At 45.6% G+C, this 20,251-nt stretch overlaps 1 protein-coding gene across 2 annotated transcripts in view; it reads left to right on the top strand.

Moving 5' to 3' along the window:
• Positions 1–20,251, top strand: part of Ccdc91 (coiled-coil domain containing 91) — a 194,140-nt gene that overhangs the window by 61,350 nt on the left and 112,539 nt on the right. The window contains exons 3-6 of one of the 2 annotated variants that reach the window (XM_057786777.1): positions 4,667–4,753; positions 5,448–5,608; positions 6,344–6,547; positions 8,181–8,285. In XM_057786777.1, the coding sequence (XP_057642760.1) occupies positions 4,735–4,753; positions 5,448–5,608; positions 6,344–6,547; positions 8,181–8,285 (489 nt within the window). In that variant the 5' untranslated portion in view covers positions 4,667–4,734. The remainder of the gene's footprint in view (positions 1–4,666; positions 4,754–5,447; positions 5,609–6,343; positions 6,548–8,180; positions 8,286–20,251) is intronic. The other variant, XM_057786769.1, reaches the window with a different exon arrangement.

Below are 20,251 nucleotides of genomic sequence, written 5' to 3'. Positions count from 1 at the left end.
TCAGCTCTTTATTAGACCGTCAGGTGTTTTAGACAGGAACAGAATCACAGCTTCACAGAGTTAAACAAATACAGCATAGACAAAAGCAACACACCTTTACTTCGTTAAACAGATGTTCCAGAGCATAAACAAATATAACACACCTTACAATAACATTCTGCAGCAGTTACAGATTTACCGCCATGGCAGAGAAGGGACGAGGATGCAGGATGGTTAGCTCACAGTCTATCTTAGGGTTCAGTCCCCTGTTTCTGGCAAATTATAATTGTGTGTGTGACATGGTAACAAGATTCCAAAGACCCTAAAGCTGACATTGAGAGAGACTCATGCCTTCACCTTCTCTTGTTGCTATGGCATTCCCACAAGCTGTCTGCGACCAGGCTCAGTAGCTTCTGTTCCTTCCTCCTAGTGGAGTCTTTGCCACGTAAACCACTCTAAAATCTCTGTTGTTGTTGTTTTTTTTTTTTTCAATCTCATTTGCTTAGTCTTTCAAATTTTTTGCTCAGTTTTAAGTTCTTTACATATTAGGAATTAGGCTTTATTTGTGATACATTTGTATATGTCTACATTTCAGTCTAACTTTTATAAGTTCTTATATTTTAAAATACTTAAACCTTTGATCTTTTAAAGATTTTATTTAGGTTTTTACTTTGTGTTTGTGTGTGCATGCACACACGTGTGCAAGTGCCTCTGTATGCCAGAAGAGGGCACTGCATTCTCTCTCTGGAGCTGGAGGTAGTTGGGAGCCACATTATGAGTGTTGGGAATTGAAGTTGGGTTCTCTGGAAGATCAGCAAGTGCTCTTAACTACCGAGCCATCTTTCACCCCCTAAATCTTTGATTTTGTGTCTTACCTCTTCCCAAAAGGCCAAAAAAAAAAAAAAAAGTTTATGGTCTCAGTGACTTAATATGCCTTGCCTCTTTTATACGTATTTCCCATTGATGAGTCTCTCTCAGGCTGTTCTGATCTGCTTTGCTGCCTCTTGGCTGAAGTTTTGCTGTCTTTCATTGTAACTTCACGCAGGAGTTTTCTGTGGCTACCTCTTTCTGTGGTCCGTAATGTCCATTTCTTTTGCCCCATTGAAAAGCCTGTTAGTCTGTATGGGGATCACACGAAGCCTGTGCCTTAACCAAGGAAGGAAGGACCACCGGATGGCGTTGAGGTCTTTATGATTGCAGGGCTGTCTTTTTCCTGAGCTTCCTTTTGTGTCCTTTGTCACGGTTTCCCTCGTGTTGTTTGCTGAACTTGCGAAGTGTTCTCTCTTGTTTAGCCAAACCCAGCATGTCTTTCGTCACTGTTCTCATGAGGCATCCAACCGTTTGACATTGAAACAGGATGATTTGTTCATATTGAGGTTTCCTTTAATTTTTATTTCAGAGTGTTGGGATTATATAGGTTCAGCCCTTGGTAAGAAAAAAAAAGGCCTTGTGATCTCACTGGAGCTTCATGCTTGTCTATAGGGTTGTTGTCTATGGCTTAATTTTCCCCAAAGAAAAGGTATATTCCTCAAGAGACCTGTTCTAAAAGCTAACCAAGTCAGCTTCATAAATCGTATTTCTTTAAGCATTTGCCATTTTAATGAAAATTTTAAGTTAATTATTTAGAAGTTTGGAGACTTAAAATGAAGAAAATTTCCCAATTTAAAGCTCTGATTGTTGCCATTTAATTGTTTATATTCACGTTACCCATTTTATCGGATTAGCTACTATTATTCTTAGCTCTACTTTGAACCCAGAATTTTAAAAATTGGACCAATTATTTTACAAACCTTTTTAAAATACCCATATTATCCCACTCTAATTTCTCTTTTCCATTTCTTTAGTTTGATCAGGAAAATAATTAGTTTTTTATGAAAGTTTCTAGATTGTATATGTATGTCTATACATCTGCATTTCTAATTACTGCTTTACATATAGTGCAGATTCAGGTAAGTAATGTTTTAAGGTCATTTATTTCTTAGATAATATTCTCAACTGAAAGCAGATAATAGATTTACATTGCGAGTGAGCAGATAATGGGGCAGGTGGAATGATGCAGAGAAGCTGCTCTTCAGTGTTGTGGAAAAGAACACAATGCTCTGACTCCGTCCACTGCTGTGTGTGCTCACACACCCTGCACCTCCACGGAAACACAGCGCTCTGGCTCTGTCCACTGCTGTGTGTGCTCACACACCCCACACCTCTGCGGAGAACACAGCACTCTGACTCTGTCCACTGCTGTGTGTGCTCACACTCCCTGCACCTCCGCCGAGAACACAGCGCTGACTCTGTTCACTGCTGTGTGTGCTCACACACCCTGCACCTCCGCGGAGAACACAGTGCTGACTCTGTTCACTGCTGTGTGCACTCACACACCCTGCACCTCCGCGGAGAACACAGTGCTGACTCTGTCCACTGCTGTGTGTGCTCACACTCCCTGCACCTCCGCCGAGAACACAGCGCTGACTCTGTTCACTGCTGTGTGTGCTCACACACCCTGCACCTCCGCGGAGAACACAGTGCTGACTCTGTTCACTGCTGTGTGCGCTCACACACCCTGCACCTCCGCGGAGAACACAGCGCTGACTCTGTTCACTGCTGTGTGTGCTCACACACCCTGCACCTCCGCGGAGAAGTGCTGTTTTCTTTCAGCTCGGTCAGGCCTTAGATTGTGAGCTCGAGTTGCCTGTTATTTCCCACCTTTGAAAGAGGAAGGCGTGACTCTGAAGAGTCCGTGTAACTTGTCTAAAGCTGACCAACAAGGAATTGTCCGTTGTTCACACTGGAGCCGAGTCCGACTCTGGGCTTGGCTTGTGTTTGGAGTGGCACTGTGATGTCATAAAGGCCCTGGGCCGTGTGGCAGAACTGTAGATGCCAGCAGCTGTGTGACTGCATGAGGTGGCCTGGCCTGGCAGATCCAGTGTTGAGATTATGAGAGAGCCATGAGGCTGATCTGGGAGTTGTGAACTGGTAGTCAACTGTAGCATGCCCGCGGGACATCTAGATGGATCCTTGTGGTAATCAGGTAGGCACATGGCCGAGAGGGCCGGGGAGCGCTCAGTTTCCATTACTCTGCAGGCCATAGGAGATCCAATAATGGGCCTAGGAGTGACTGAAGGAAGGGGCAGGCTGCCTGTGTGCACTTGAAGGGGTCCAGAGAGCAGAGTGAGTGTTCGAAGGGCCAGTAGGGCCTTAAGTAACAGCTGCAGGGGATTGGCCTGAATGGGAGTGAGGAAGGTGGAGATGGGCTACCATCTGCCAAGGAAGTGTGGTTATGAAGGGGAAGGTGCTTGTGTGTGGGGGTGCCTGTCTGAGAGCCAGGCCCTCCTCTCTCCTCCTCTTTTTCCTTCTGTCGTCTTTTCTCTCCTTGTGCTCTCTCTTTTTACTTTCTTCCTTTTCCCATCCTTCAGCTTTTCTGCCTACTGTCCTCTCTCCCTTCCTTCCTTCCTTCCTTCCTTCCTTCCTTCCTTCCTTCCTTCCTTCCTTCCTTCCTTCCTTCCTTCCTTCCTTCCTTCCTTCCTTCCCCCCTCTTTCCCATTCTTCCTCTCTCTCTTCCTTCCTTCCCCCCTCCTTCCCATTCTTCCTCTCTCTCTTCTTTCCTTCCCCTCTCTTTTTTCATGTGATGAACTTGGGTATTCAGTCATGGCCCCTTGTTCTAAATCATGACCGTAGATATGATTGCCAAAGATGGTGAAATACCCAGGCATTAGGGCTGTCTTAATTAGGGGTTTCTACTGCTGTGATAGAACACCATGACCAAAAGAAATCTGGGGAGGAAAGGGTTTAATTTCAGCTTACAGACCCTTACCACAGTCCACCAGTGAGAGTCAGCAGGAACCCGGAGGCAGGAGATGATAGAGAGGCCATGAAAGAATGTGTTTGCTGGGTTGTTCTCCACGGCTCACTCGGCCTGCTTCCTTATGCCATAGAGGATCGCAAGTGCGGAAATGCGCTGTGGGCTTGCCCACGGGCCACTCTGGTGGGAGATTTTCTCAGTTGAGCTTTTGTCTTTCCAGATGACGCCAGCTTGTGTCAGGTTGACAGAGCACAGGGTGGTGCTGCTGGGTTTGTTCTGAACACACTTTGTCCAGGACGTTTAATATCTGTGACAACCACAGTGTGCTAAACGCTTTCAAACCTTCCGAAGACACGGAAGGACAGAAGGACAGGCTGCTCTCCGCTGTTCTGTGCTCGGTGTGACATTGTGGTGCCAGGCAGTACTTCGTTCATGGCTCTCAGAGTTCATCATACGGATGTTTTAACCTTTTTAGACAATTCACTGTAGCCAAATGTAGGGAGGATTTGGGAAAATTCTGAAAAATATATATCAAGTTCAAACTTGAATTAAAGTTCTACCTTTTTGTGCTTGAGTTGAAAAATTTGAAGTACCTCTTTGTGCAGCTAGACACACAGACACACACCTGTGCATACTGATTTAAGTTCAGAAAGAAGCTGATTCTGCAGCTAAATGATTTCCTTTTTTAAAATTAATTTTCTTTTGAGATTTTTGTGCGTGGTTATTATATTTGTTATTAAATTATATTTATCTACACCCTTTTATTCAGTGTATACAACATTGTTAGAGACAATAAACTTTTACATAACTAAACAATTCCTTAAAATAACAATCAGAAATCTGTGCATTTAGCTCATTAGAATTTACTGCCTTCTGTGTGTCTTTCTTCAGGGGAACACGCAATCTCCATTGTGAGCCACCTTCAGAGTTTGTGATAGGACCCGAGGACAGAGCTACCGATGCCAATGTGGAATAAAGGTCATTGTAGTTAGGCCGCTGGGTGTGGGAATGAGGTGACTGCCAAAGATAGCTCCTTACATTCCAAAGTGGACTAGATTCAGTTGACTCTTTGGGAGCATTTAAAATAAAATAATATAAATATTTGTTTTTTCCTCATTTGCATTTTTGTCTTTTTTTGTGTACTTGTCAATCAGCTGCTTCCTTAACCTTCTAATAAGAGCCTTAATTACAGTGTAGCAGTGGTTTATTATGGATCTGATAGCGGAACTGTCCTTCAGCATTACTTTTGTGGAAACAGTCCAGTAAGTGAAGATTGACTTTGACATGAAAACTTAAAAATAAATTTATTACGTAAGAGGAACCTCCAGGTTTTACAGCAGGCCTCTTTTGCTTTGCTGCAGTGAATGTTTAGCGGTTGAGCCCCGCTAGGTGGGGGCCAGGGTCACCGGTGTGTGACAGTGTCTCCTCATGCCTCCTGCCTTTGCCCTTGACCACACCAGTACTGTGTACTGTGTCGATGGCTGGACATTTCCTCTGCTGGGAAATGGACATCTCCAGTGCTAGGCTAGTGTGTGTGCTAACGACTTTAAAACATGTTGTGTGTGACCCGTGGAAACGGTTTTCTGCCTCTACTGCTCTGCCCCGCACCGTCCAGCCACCTTCCCCGTCTCTGTGTCGTCTTCTAACGCGGCTCTTGTGCTTCTGTCTTCAGTGTCCGGAGTGCGTCTCTCCCCAGCTTCTCCGGAGCTCATTCTGGACCATGACCACTCGTCTGCGTCCTCTGGCCGCCTCCCTTCCGATGGTATCATCTCCTCCCCAGATGACACACGTGCAGACAGCGGCCTCGTGAGTCAGAGCATCCCCAAGGCTCCGGTGAGCGCTGGGCTCGGAAGGAAGCCTGCGTGTAGAAACGTAGAAACTGCTTCCTACCTTAATTCTGTGCTCAGGTGCTGGCGTTTCTGTCACAAAGGTTGATGCTTTACTCTGGCAGACAGCTGTGTGTGGCCATTACAATGGACTTAGCTTTGCATATGGTATCTTGGACTTAAAAGGAGAATAATAGTAAATAAAAAAAAGAGTGATTGTTTTTGCATTTCAGACTTAAAGTTAAACTTCAAAAAGGGAAAGATTTATTAGAAAGAATAGCTTTTCTTTCCTGGGAGTATTAACATGTTCTTAGGGTCAAGAGTATCTATTTCAGTTTTAGGGTAAAGCCCCAGAGGACAGCATCAGTGCGGTGTGTTCATTCAGGTATCTGTAGGCATCGTGCTGGGCATTGGAGACTGGGTTCCAAAACTCGGTTCTTAGTCACCTGTCAATTTTGCTAGAAGTTGATAAGTTAGCATCATTAATACATGTGAGATTCTGAGTTGCAGTTTAACTCCAAATCTGTCCTACGTCAGTGTATACATTTCAGACTGGGCACGTCTCAGATGTATCGATTCAAAGATCAGGCTGTTGTAATAGTGTGAAGTCTTCTGTTGGTTCACTTAGGGGGAAAATGATTTCATTGCTTGCACGCCAGCTTATTTCTGACTGTGGTTTATGATGCCCTTTGAACATCTCCTTGACGGGATGGTCTAACCCTTCTCTGTTAACATGGTCTAGATCCAGCAGTCAGCGCACACACATCTGAATATCCCGCTTTTCCCGCTTGGCCTAACGGATGAGACGAGCCATGGAGCGATTTCACTGGAGGATGACCCTGAGGGTCCTGGAGCCGACGTGTCCAGCTCTCAGCTCCAGCAAAAAATATCAAGTCTGGAGACCAAACTCAAAGCGTCTGAAGAAGAAAAACAGAGAATTAAAAAGGTGTGCTCACACATTCGCCTGGGAATGTAGACTCGTATTTGCTAGCAATTTGATATCCAGTTCAACGCAAAGTGGATTGGAAATTCACCAAGGAATGTATTGTGTTCCCTGGGGTGGGGTTCAGTCCGTCACATCGGACACTCAGTGGAGGCGCCTTACGAGAAACAGCCAGTCAGGGGCTAGAGAGATGGGTGGCTCAGTGGTTAAGAGCACTTGCTGTCCTTGCGAATGGATCCAAGTTTGGTTCCCAGTACCCACATGGCAACTCACAACTATCTATAACTCCGGCTCCATGCCCTCTTCTGGCCTCCAAGGGTCCTGTATGCATGTCGTGCACATAGATGCATACATGCAGGCAAACACACATAAATAACAAAAGCTAAGTAAACCTGGAACAGGTCTCTAGTCAGTGGTTAGCACAGCCATGCATCCAGCGTCTGGTACAACCAGCCAGACTCGGGGAGACAGTCAGGGACACCCTTCTCTCTGCTGGAGGTGCTTGTTTACAGACCTGCGTTTCCCGTTGCCGCCAGCAGCACAGCGGTTCTATAATTTCTGCTGTGTGTACTTTAAGTAGCTGAAGATAATTTAGTGTCTATGGTATGATATGCGTAGGTTATAAGAAAATATCATATTGCTTTTTATAAAGGACTTGAGCATCCTGAGACTTTAGTGTCAGCATGGATCCACATGAACTCGAAAGTTGAATGCAATTCTAAGGCATGCTCAGATTTTTCTGGGGCTTTTTGTTGTTATTTCTTGCTCCTCTAAGGCTTCTGTTTCTGTAGATAGTGTTTTACTTCATGTGTGGATTTCAAGTTTGATGTGTTACCTTCTACCTGTGGGAGGTCAGGTACCCCTGGGTGTTCGAACACAGCTGTTCGAACACCCAGGCTCTCTTCTGTCCTTCCATCTGTCTGTCTGCCTGTCTATCCATCTACCTATCTTCTATTATTTGTCATCTGTTATCTGTCTTTTCTCTACATCCTTCAGTCTGTTTCCATCCATTTGTCCACCCATATGCATGTCTGTTTATCATAGCCAGTTCATCAAAAGCACTTATAGAGATTGGGTTCTGTTCATAGTACTCTTTGAGACACTCTTGTTCTTATTTATTTCTTGTTTTGTGTTTGTGCTGTGTACATATGTACGTGGTTGCATTCATGTAGCCGGACATGCCCATATGTTCTCTGGAGGTCAGAGGTCAGTTCAGGAAGCCTGCATCTATTGCTCTCCTCCTGACCTGGAACTCACGTTTCCACAGAGGTGATTGGCCGGGGGTCTCTGTGGATACCCCAGTCTCTGTCTCTCTGTCCTGGAGTTGCAGATGCCTGTGGACACCCTTGGCTTTGTGTGTGTGTGTGTGTGTGTGTGTGTGTGTGTGTGTGTGTGTGGATGATCTACACTCAGTACACTCAGGTCCTTCATGCTTAGATAGCGAGCACTCTACCCTCTGAGCTGCCTCCCCAGCCTCACTCTTGCATATTTATTAGTTTTAATATTACGTCAATATTGGTCTAGAAATTAGTTAACATTGGCAAATTCATACTTGTATAATTCTTAGACTTTCAGTGATTTTTCACGATGTTTATACCATGGGACATAGCAGAGCTTGTGTTTGGGTTCCTCGTAGGATGTGGACTCACTGATGGAGAAGCACAGCGTCCTGGAGAAGGACTTCCTGAAGGAGAAGGAGCAGGATGCCCTGTCCTTTCAAGCCAGATACCGCGAGCTTCAGGTGAGCAGCAAACACACTCTCGTTTTCAGACATGCGCGGTGAATGTGCCACACAGTGCAGAGAGTGGTCCCCTACTTTAGTTTGGGATAAACTGGATGCAGCATTCTCTGTTGTCATGACTTTTTGTGATGCTGACATCAGATCACTGATTCCACGCTAAAGCTTATGGAAGGAGCTTGCAGATAGAGATCTGGAGAATCTGGGAAATGGAGTTCGTTGGTTTGTTAGGACAATGCTTTACTTGTAGTCATTGGAGGTAGGAGGATGTCAAACTCTGGGGCATTCAGACCGGGAAACACCTGCCGTCTCCGTGCCTGCTGCTGACTTGCTAATCTTAGTCCTGGGTTGTCCTGGGCTGGGTGCTCACATTTCCTGTAGAGTAGGGTGAGGGATCCAACCACATTTCCTGTGGAGTAGGGTGAGGGACCCACATTTCCTGTGGAGTAGGGTGAGGGACCCACATTTCCTGTAGAGTAGGGTGAGGGACCCACATTTCCTATAGAGTAGGGTGAGGGACCCAACCACATTTCCTGTAAGTAGGGTGAGGGACCCACATTTCCTGTGGAGTAGGGTGAGGGACCCACATTTCCTGTGGAGTAGGGTGAGGGACCCACATTTCCTGTGGAGTAGGGTGAGGGACCCACATTTCCTGTGGAGTAGGGTGAGGGACCCACATTTCCTATAGAGTAGGGTGAGGGACCCAACCACATTTCCTGTAGAGTAGGGTGAGGGACCCACATTTCCTGTAAGTAGGGTGAGGGACCCAACCACATTTCCTGTAGAGTAGGGTGAGGGACCCACATTTCCTGTAGAGTAGGGTGAGGGACCCACATTTCCTGTAGAGTAGGGTGGGCAGCCCATGCTTTTTTATACTTAGCTATCTAACATGTGCGTCTGAATATGTCGCTAGATAAGAAAGAGGAGCAGCATCTCTTGTTAAGATGAGAAGGGTGTGGAGTGCTGCCTGGGCCTTTGCACTGTCCTCAGCACAAAGCAAACTGTGGCCAGGATTCCTGGATGTGCCAACAGTAGGGTATATGAGCGGATCGAAAGCCCTTCTCTAAAAGAAATGCTAGGGTGTGTAGTTCTAAAATAATATGCTTATTCTGGAAAAAAAATGGGCAATACAGAGCAAGAAAACCCAAATTCTTATTTATCACAAGGAAAATTAAAAATCTTTTCCCATGTTTTCAAACATTCAGCTTTTAATTGTCAGGTCTGAGAGGAAACCTGCCATTCAAAGTTCAGCATGAGGCTCACGCTGGCAGGGGTTTTCACTGCCCAAGAAAGTGATTAACAAATGGAATGTGTGTAAAACTTCAGCTGACTTTTTAAAATATAAAGTATTGCAGAGAGTTCTGTTATTTTTGCAATGGGCACATGGAAATTTAAGACCTTGTAAGAGCCAGGGCACAATAGGGACACCTCCCTCTCCTCCCGCTCCTACGGTGTGCAGGCCAAGTGGAGGGAGCCAGTGAGTCAGCTGACCTTGCTAGAACTAAGTGGAGCATGCTTGCCTCTCCCCAGCGTGGCCCCATGGTGGCTCCAGGTGAATTTGCTGCCTTCTCAGAAAGCAGTCACATGGTCGTGTTAAAAACAGAACAAACCCGGCTGGTTCCTAAGGCTTCGTTTCTAGCAGCTGTCAGCTTGGGGAGCCATGGCCAGCTCTGCGCTCTCAGTGGAAGCCTTGAAATACCAAGCTTGCCTGCTGCCTTTATTCTGTGGTGATCAGTTTCACTTGAGCGTATTGACGGCCTTTATTATGACCCTGCCGCCTCATCAGCCTTCATTCTAATCCTTCCCCATTCATGCTTCTACAGAAGTACCCCGTGGTTACAGGAGATGGAATATTTTCTGCTTAAGAATTAAAAAATCAATAAATAGAAAACACACCGAGGCTGTTAGGGGAAAGTGAATTGGATTTTGTAGCATTAGGTCACCACCTGTGTTCTCTTCCTGACTTCACAGACCATGCTAAACTTCTAGGAGTGGGAATAATTGTCACTATTATCATGCTTTAGTATCTAAGTGTTGAACGCCCAGGCTCTTGGCCTGACTCTGCTGTGGTCACAGCATCTTGAGGCCTGTGGTTATAAGGGTGTGTTACACCGGTGATTTGATAGCCCTGGACTTTTCATTTGGTAACCTTGGGTGTGGGAAGGTAACCGAGTCTGCTCAGGAACCTGAAAACAGCACATTTGCTGGGTGAAGAACACTGAAGTTGCCCTGCAGTGGACCAGCTGACACGTGCTGTGCTTGGGTAGTTTTTGTGCCATTTCAGAAGAGGGAACTTAACTGAGGAAATGCCCCCACCAAACTGTACCCTGGGCAAGCCTGTGGTGCGTTTTCTTGATTGATGTTTGACACAGTTGGGTCCATTGCAGTGGGGCTAGCCCCTGGACCGGTGGTTCTGGGTGATGTAAGAAAACAGGCTGGGTGAGCCATGAGGAGCTGGCCAGTAAGTAGCACTCGCTGTGTATTCCGCTTCAGCTCCTGCCTTGAGTCCATGTTGTGGTTTCCTTCAGTGATAGACTGTGATACGGATGTATAATCAGAAGAAGCCCTTTCATCCCCAAGTTTCTCCATGGTGTTTTATCATAGCAGGTAGAAACCCCAATTAAGACAAATTGGTACCAGAGAATGTTGCTGTGCCACGTGACCATGCTTGTGTGAGGATTCTGGAAGAACTTTGGTCTGGAGAAGCCATTAAACGTTCAGAGCCCAGTGAACGATTGTGAGCAGGCAGAAGACAGAGCTGAGAGCAGACAGTGCAGGCAGCAGAGCCCCCTAAAAATTCTGCTGGGGCACCCTCTGTCCGGATCAGGGATCACCGAAGTGAGACTGGGCACCCTCTGTCCGGATCAGGGATCACCGAAGTGAGACTGGGCACCCTCTGTCCGGATCAGGGATCACCGAAGTGAGACTGGGGCACCCTCTGTCCGGATCAGGGATCACCGAAGTGAGACTGGGCACCCTCTGTCCGGATCAGGGATCACCGAAGTGAGACTGGGCACCCTCTGTCCGGATCAGGGATCACTGAAGTGAGACTGGGCACCCTCTGTCTGGATCAGGGATCACCGAAGTGAGACTGGGGCACCCTCTGTCTGGATCAGGGATCACCGAAGTGAGACTGGGGCACCCTCTGTCCGGATCAGGGATCACTGAAGTGAGACTGGGGCACCCTCTGTCTGGATCAGGGATCACTGAAGTGAGACTGGGGCACCCTCTGTCTGGATCAGGGATCACTGAAGTGAGACTGGGCACCCTCTGTCTGGATCAGGGATCACTGAAGTGAGACTGGGGCACCCTCTGTCCAGATCAGGGATCACTGAAGTGAGACTGGGGCACCCTCTGTCTGGATCAGGGATCACTGAAGTGAGACTGGGCTTTCCGGGACAATCACTACTAGTCATCTAAGAGCGCAGAATCAGCCGTGTTTAAGAGACCAGCGCTGTTGAGGTCAGTTCTTCGGGGAATTGATGCCTCAGCAGGATCAGCGCACGGAATCTGACCCAGACTGGCCTGTACTTTATGCTGGCACATGAACTTGGTCATGAGGCATAAAAGGGGTCGAAGTCTCTGAAAAGAGCCCCAGAGGGGCTGTTGGTGAAGGTGCAGCACAGCAGCCAGCGCTGACCCCTACCCAGTCCCACGGTTTAAGTGTGTCAACCATGGTAAAGTGGAAGCGTTCTGTAAGATGAAAATGAGCGCCTAGTCTGAGTCTGCCTTACATTGAGGTCTCTAAGTTTACATGTGATTCTGTATGAAGTCTCTGGAAATGTAGATTCTGGCTGTATATTCATGTAGTCTACAGTTCTCAGTGATTTAGGTCACAGGTCGCTCAGGGCTGGCTACAGAAGCTTCCTGGTCCTTTAACCCAGGACCTCTTGGGAGTGATATTCCTGTAAAGATCCATGCACAAACATATCTGAAAACGACAGAGTTGTAGTCATTGATGGGGGTTGGAGTTTTGCTCTATAAGATGGCATAACCTTTCAAGTTGGCCTGATAATGTATGATTTGGTAAAATGTGATTTTAATGTTGATAGCCACTGTGTCTGCTCTGTAGTAATAGGAGTGGCGGGGCTGTGTTCCACCACCTAGCCGCCCCCACGACTAGCTTTACCCAAAATAATTACATGGAAACTGTATTCTTTTAAACACTGCCTGACCCATTAGTTCCAGCCTCTTATTGGCTAGCTCTTACATATTGATCTAACCCATTCCTAATATTCTGTGTAGCATCACGAGCTGACTTACCAGGGAGGATCTTAACCTGCGTCTGTCTGGAGTGGGAGAATCATGGCAACTCACTGACTCAGCTTCTTTCTCCCAGCATTCTGTTCTGTTTACTCCACCCACCTAAGGGTTGGCCTATCAAATGGGCCTAGGCAGTTTCTTTATTAATTAACCAATGAAAGCAACAGATAGAAAGATGACTCTCCTCCATCATTTTCCCTTTTTCTGTTTAAACAAAAAAAGAAGGCTTTCATTTTAACATAGTAAAATTACATATAACAAAACAATTATCAAGCAAGAATTACAGTTACAATATTTGTATCTATTTTTATCATAACTAAGGAAAACTATAACTATCTATTTATTCTTCAACTCCATCAAAGACTCCAGAAGGATTTGATATTACCTAAGTAAACAAGAAATCCAAAACTCTGGAAATGACAGAGACATCTCACTGCCTGGACAGTCACCCAAAGTTCTTTTGTACCGTTGGGGCATCCATCTTCAGCCTTCAGGCCCATAGTATCCAGCAGACATTTTCATCAAGCAGGAAATTCCAAAGACAGTTCAGTCATTTTTTGCTGTGTCCTGCAGAATGTCTCGCAGACTCTTTCATGAGTCAGTTACCCCAAAAGACCATTTCACCTTTAGGCAAGTTCAGTAGTCCTCTCTCTGTAGGTTCTTTGTGTCCAGTTTATGCAACAGTCCAGGCAAGAACAGTTTATTGCCCAAATGGCTATCAAACTCCATAAGGAGCCTCTTCGATGCCCATCTTCCTCTTGAAGTAGCTTGGTGCTGCCGTGAGCAGACGTGTCTCATTGTCATGAAAAACCCTAAGTTATTAAAATATTTAAAATGCCATATTCTGTAGTCTTTGAAAGATATGAAGAATGCCTATCTAACTGAAATATATCTCTATATATCCAGAAAAATCTAACTAACATGACTACAAGCTTAACTGTTATTTATGATTATCCATTAACAACCTATATTTCCTAATTATACATTACATTTTCAGGATCAGAAATACATATGCATATAACAAAATTGACCTTAAAATCCATACCAGTGCAAATTATTTATATCTCTATCATCTCCCCCTTTAAATATAAAAGAACATTTATAAACCATATTTGGGAACATGGGCGCAGTTTTTTTCTCTCCAAACTGCTTCCTGCTGAATGGGGGCGTCGTTAATTAGGTCTTTTATGGGATAACCTGTGTGCCAGGGTCATCTCAGTTGTCAGTTGAGTGAAGTAATTTTTTGAGGGTGTTCACAGCAACCTTTCAGGAGGACGGGGTCTATCATACCATATTGGAATAGACGCAATCCACAGAGTCTCATCCTCTGTGAAAACAAAAGAAGACCCTCTCCAAAGCATCATATCCTTAGACCCATATTCTGAAATCATAATACCCTTATATCCATTCTGGTTTAGCTTGGCAGCCCATATAATGAAATGTCTCTCTGTATTTAGCTCCTTTACAGTCAAAAATTTTAAAGAAAACACAATAATACAAAGGATCCAGACTCTCTGTGAATTTTCCGTTTTTACGTGACTTATTTTTCTTTATTTCTTTTAATCTATAACTATCTGTACTCTGTCTCTTTAAAGACTTTACCCTTTTTTTAAGACATTAACTTTATTTTTTATATATATATATTTTTCTCTCTCTCAAGCCTACGTACATTTATCCAACAGTGTCTGAATCAGTTCTATTGTGAATCTGTAATTTTTTTACTATCCAGGAGCATTTCTTAAAATGTTAAGCAGTTCTTAAAAACTTAAGTTGCACCATGTACAGATAATATGGTACCGCCTGTGTCCTGCTCAGTCCAAACCTTAACTGTGCTGTTATTACAGTAATTATGGTAGTTCCTGCCTGAGACCAGCACAGTTCAGCATGGCGGAGCTGAGCCCTCCTGCCTCAGAGCCATTTGGTGCCCCTGAGCCACACACAGTTCCAGGCACACAGCAGTCCACATTGCCATCAAGCAAGCCGTAGCACTTTACTCCAAATGCTCCATTCAAAAGCTCTGTCTCACGCAGGAGCCAGACAGAGATCGCAATGGCGGCACAGCCCAGAAAGCCGGCATTTTAAAACAGCCAGTTTTTTCCTGTTGCTGAGTCAGGACAATTTCTTTGCAGCATGCAACCCACAAACAGCAAAAAGCTGTCTTAAATTCTCTCTCTGTCCTTTTAAAGCCCTCTCAGGTTTTACGTGGAGTTCATTAGCACGTTGGGTGCCACTCTGTTGAAATATTAGCTGCGGGGCTGCGTCCCCGGCACCCGGCCGCCCGCACTACTAGCTTTACCCAAAATAATTACACGGAAACTGTATTCTTTTAAACACTGCCTGACCCATTAGTTCCAGCCTCTTATTGGCTAGCTCTTACATATTGATCTAACCCATTCCTAATATTCTGTGTAGCATCACGAGCTGGCTTACCAGGGAGGATCTTAACCTGTGTCTGTGCCTGGCGGGAGAATCATGGCAACTCACTGACTTGGCTTCTTTCTCCCAGCATTCTGTTCTGTTTACTCCACCCACCTAAGGGTTGGCCTATCAAATGGGCCTAGGCAGTTTCTTTATTAATTAACCAATGAAAGCAACAGATAGAAAGATGACCCTCCTCCATCATTTCCCCTTTTTCTGTACCCTCCTCCATCACTGCTCCAAGGATGTCTGTGTGCCCCATTGTCACCTTTCTTCTGCTGTGCTGTGTCATGGCAAAGCCTCGGGTGTGCAAGGTTTTGCTCTCAGTCAATGTCGTCGGGAAGTGTTGGTAATAGGTTGTTAGTTACTGTTTAACAACATCACTGCAAGAGGAAAACACGGACTTGTAATGGATAAGCCTTATTCTCTCCCGGTGGCAAAGGAACCTGTTATTTTTGAAAACGCCAGTTTGTAGTCTCTAGGGAGCTCCTGCTCTCTTTTCTCTACTTCTCTGAGGTCAGCCTCCAACCTCAGCCATTCTAGAACAAAGCCACAGACCTCAGTAGTCAATATGAGATAAGTGTGGGGCAGATCTCATAAAATTCATATCGTTTACCTAGAGGCTACACCACAGACTTCTCCTCAGAGTTTTTTCATATAGAACATAGAAGAAAAGATGAGTCTGTGTCCACTGTCAGAAGAACACGCTAAGACGTCGCTCCCAGGCTTACGTATCTGAGATAACGTTGGGAAGGGCCAGCTGTTTCCCAATGCTGTGCTTGTGTTATGACCATTTGAAGGATTCTCAATTTCTGACTTTTCTCAGTTGTAGACATGTAATGGGGAAATAGTTGAAGGATATTTGCTGTGCTTGGTTTGAGGTGCTCTGCCCTCTAAATGTTCGCTGTCGTGGAGGTATTATACCTTAGCATGTCTGGGAGAACAAGGGCATTATGGGAATGATGAACCACCATTAGAGGGTCGTTATTTAGGTCATAGTAGGCTTGCAGTTACTTCATGAGACAATATTTTTCCAACTTCTGACTAAGGCTGGTCATCTTCTTCCTGCCCTATTTCTGCTACTTTCTTGGAAACTTAATAGAATCTTGTTGATACATTCACTATTTGACTACTTCCTTCCCTGTAGAGAGTAGAGGAAGCCCTGAGCGAGCGAAGTCTTCCTTGACTGTGTTTTGTTGGCATGAGCTGGCCATGCCAAGGACCCCGAAGGAGGAGCAGAGAAGCCTTTCGTTGGTGTGGGAGTTGGAGTCTATGGAAGATAGATGCAAATGGAGTCTGGAGAGTGGGGCCCTTGTGATGAGCCTGGAGAAGCCTTCAGCAGAAACTCACCATGCTGCCCCCTTGCTCTTATATTTCCAGCATCTAGAATTGTGAGCTATTAATGTTTGGTATTTAAGATGTCCAGTCTTTGGTGGTCCGTTAGATTGCACAAGCCGTCTAAGAAATGGGTTGAGAGGTTGGTTTTTAAATTTCAGATTATGCTATAGTCGCCCATTTAATATACCGTTTGTCTGTGCTGGGCTTGGCTGATGTGAAGTAGTTCACAGTGTAAGCCAACTGAGGAAATTTACAACTCATGTAATTTTTCTTTAATTATTTATTTTTATGGGTATTATGGGACTTTTGTCAGCATAGGCCAGAAGAGGACATTGGATCCCCTGGGATGGGGTTACACACAGTTATGAGCTGCCATGTGGATTCTGGGAATTGAATCCAGGTCCTCTGGAAGAGCAGCCAGTGCTCTTAACTGCTGAACTATCTCCTCAGCACCAATTTGTGATGGAAGTATTACTAATGTTTATTTCATTTCAAGCCAATATATGCTATTATATAACATCTTCCCTGAAAGTAGTATTTGCCAGAAACTGTGGATGCAGTGCAGTGTGGAGTGAATGCTCACCGGATACCGGCTGGCCGCACCGATGCCATCCACAGCAGTGAGCAGTGTCCGAGGAGCCCTGAGATGAGAGCAGGCCTCTGTCCTCACGCACACGCTCTCCACTGCATAGGAACTGCTGAACAGGGCTCCACCCTCTGGCTGTTAAGTCTTCACCCCGGGTATCACCCACTTTCCCCTACTCTCTCACTATAGACTTGCAGTGGCAAAACCCCACTAGTGGGAGAACCTCTCTTGTTGAGCTGGTCTGTAGTGTCCAGCTTCTGTACTGTTCTTGGTGTGTGTTCTTTCTCTGTGCCCCTGGTACCCACTCTGACTTCATGACCTTTTTCTTCCACATTATACATTTTTGGCACACTTTCCTAAAACTATTTTTCTAGCAACATAGTCTATAAAACTGTAGGTTAGATTATGAAAGATACTGTGGTCTCATACCATATGAGTGGCCCTCTTGCAGGCAGAGACTGTTCATTACTCCCATCACTTCATCTGAGTTCACACCCCAGCCAGCACCTGCAGGGGGACCTGCCTTCCTTGTGCTTGTCACACCAAACGTGTGACTTTTTTCCTTATAGTCACTGACTGTTTACATTTTCTGAATTTCCCTTATCTCTTCCTTGTCTTCTTATTTCTATCTTAATTGATATCGTTTACAAAGACCTTCGTGTGTCAGGGTTCTCTGTGGTTCAGACACTTTTAGGCGTTCATACACCATTGTGTTAGTGCTCTTCCTTCCTATACTGGATGTAGGCATCTGTTGTTCTCTGGCGAGTTGCTCATTTTATACAGGTTCTGACTCACCTGCATTTCCTGCAGGCTGCATAAGACAGCCCAGCTACTCTTCTGTCTGAATTCTGACTGCCAGCTCTTAGACTGTTTGCACACGCACACATACCCCAGCTCCCTATCCCCATGCCCCGATTTGGGTTCACCCGTCCAGCACCCTACCGTGCTGAGCTCTGGCATCCTCTCTCATTTCCTCGTGTTCACGGACAAGGCATCTGTGTTGCTTCAGTGTCTGGCATATTTAGTTATTTAGTGTTTTATGTGTCGCTTTCCTGGCTATTAATGCAGCATTCATTGTGTCTGGATTTTGCTGAGAATTGTGGCAGTGGATATCGGCGACTGCTAGGATATACTTGCTCTGAGCCCTGGGGCTGTTGACTTTCAGAGTTTGCGTCTTAGCGTTCTGATCTTTTGTCATCTTGTTCCCATGCTTTCTAAAGACTCACTCCAGTAATGCCAACAAATTTAGAAATTAGATTTCCTGTTATCATCCTAAAAGACTGAAGTCTGCTAGCACCTCAGATTGCCATGAGTTTCTGTATCCTCCCGTAGGCAGTGGCAGCATGTAAAGCCATGCGTGTTTGAGTCCATGTACATGAAAGGTGCCCTGCTGTTTGTGAAGGCTTCCAACGCAGACTGGGAGAAGCCATCATCGGAGCTTCTGGGCCTTATGGACTAACTGGAGCTGACTGATGGGCAGTGGTGTGAATGGCTCCCACAGTTGCAACCCGCAGTTGAGTAGTGAGGGTATCTGTCAAGTCCGTATGGGGTCTGATAGGGTGGGAACTGGTTAGGGACCAAATCAGAAGAAGTTCTTAGAGACTGTCAGAGATGTGCTTCTCTTGCTCTTTGAGAAGACGTTTGTTTGGGTGAATCTGAGGGGATGCCACAGTCAAAGATAAGTTTTATAGATTGGGGAGACTACTCCAGGGTTGTCACCAGGTGTAAAGAATGGGAAATAAATAAAAGTTGAGATGATGTAATGACAGAATTCTTAGGCAGAAAATGAATTGAGCAACTGTCAGAGAAGGAAGGAAAACACCCAGAATGGCTTTGCCTTTTGGTTTATGGTATTTTCTAGGCCTTTCCCTGTTAATCATTTCTGTTGAATGTACATTTCATAACAATAGTGATGGACTACCTTTGATATATATAACGTATTGACAGTGGAACTGCAGGGTGGAGGGCAGTCAGACATCACCACCTGCCTCAGGCTGCCCCACCCTGCATATGTGCTCCCTGGAATCCCAGCCTCTCCCTCTGAAGAGCCGTCCTAGGTGGGTGACAGTCACCTCTCCAGGTGCTCAGACTGAAGGCACCGTGGCTCTGATCACTTCTCCCTCTGTTCTCTCGCTCTCAGCATGCCTCCAGTCTCTCCCTTCACACTTAGCGAGGCTCCTCCTCTTTAGCTGTTGTGGTCACACAAGCTCCTGGTCCCATGACTTTAAAGTAATGCCAGGTGGGCTGCAGACCCTACACATCTTCTGCCCCGTTATTTCCCTGCTTTTTAGTATCTAACTCCCCTTACAGACTGTGAGAACAGTAGGGTTTGAAATGGTGAGTGCTTTTTGGTTTTGTTTTCAGGACTTAGCACCAAGTATAATGTATGAAATGCCTCATACATTGTAGTCTGTGATCAGATATCATCTGGGAACACTAAGGAAGCATTTGGTAGCTGAAGCAGAGGCTGGATCACGCTGGAGTATCACACATTGTTAGGCGAAGGGTCATTGCGATTTGTGCCTCCACTGTAGGATGGGGCCATAGAAGTATTTACTGTGTTCGATTGTAGTATGGAGGCCACTTGGTTCCCAGCCACTTAGCCCCAAAATAATCACACAGAAATTGTATTAATTAAATCATTGTTTGGCCTATTAGCTCTAGCTTCTTATTGGCTAACTCTTGCATATTAATTTAACCCATTTCTATTAATCTGTGTATCACCACATGGCTGTGGTTTACCGGCTAAAGTTCTGTTGTCTGTCTCCAACAGGGCTCCATGGCTTCTCCCTGACTCTGCCTCCTTTCTCACAGCATTCAGTTTAGTTTTCCCCTCCTAGCTCTGTTCCCCTATAGCTCTGCTATAGGCCCAAAGCAGTTCCTTTATTAAGCAATAATATCACAGCATACAGAGGGGAATCCCACATCTTTCCAAGGGAGGTGTCAGATGGAAAACGGAATGGCCGCTGCTGCACATGTGCAGAGCGGAGGGCCGATTCCAGGGCCTAGGGCCGTTTCCAGGTGTCTGCCCAGAAGCCCAGGGCCTAAGGCCATTTCCAGGTGTCTGCCCAGGAAGCCCAGGGCTTAGGGCCATTCCCAAGTCTCTGTCCAGGAAGCCTAGAGCTTAGGGTCTGTTGGTAAGTGAGACACAGGCGTACCTTCTTCTTCTATAGGTGTGAGGTCAGTTGTAGCATAACCCAGAAGCAGCTTTTGAGCAAATTAGGATTGTGTGGGGGAGTATTTGGAGCATTCCCTGTCTATCCTTGCAGCATTATGTAGGTTAAATATTCAAAGTGTCTTTCTGTGTATTCCTAAATGTGTCAGGAAAACTCGTTCAGTCTGGGGCGTGCTCCTTGTCTGTATG

The sequence above is a fragment of the Chionomys nivalis genome, chromosome 1, assembly GCF_950005125.1.
Source record: "Chionomys nivalis chromosome 1, mChiNiv1.1, whole genome shotgun sequence".
NCBI classification, from domain to species: domain Eukaryota; kingdom Metazoa; phylum Chordata; class Mammalia; order Rodentia; family Cricetidae; genus Chionomys; species Chionomys nivalis.
Note: the sequence above shows the minus strand (reverse complement) of the source record. Positions and strands in the feature narration are given on the sequence as shown.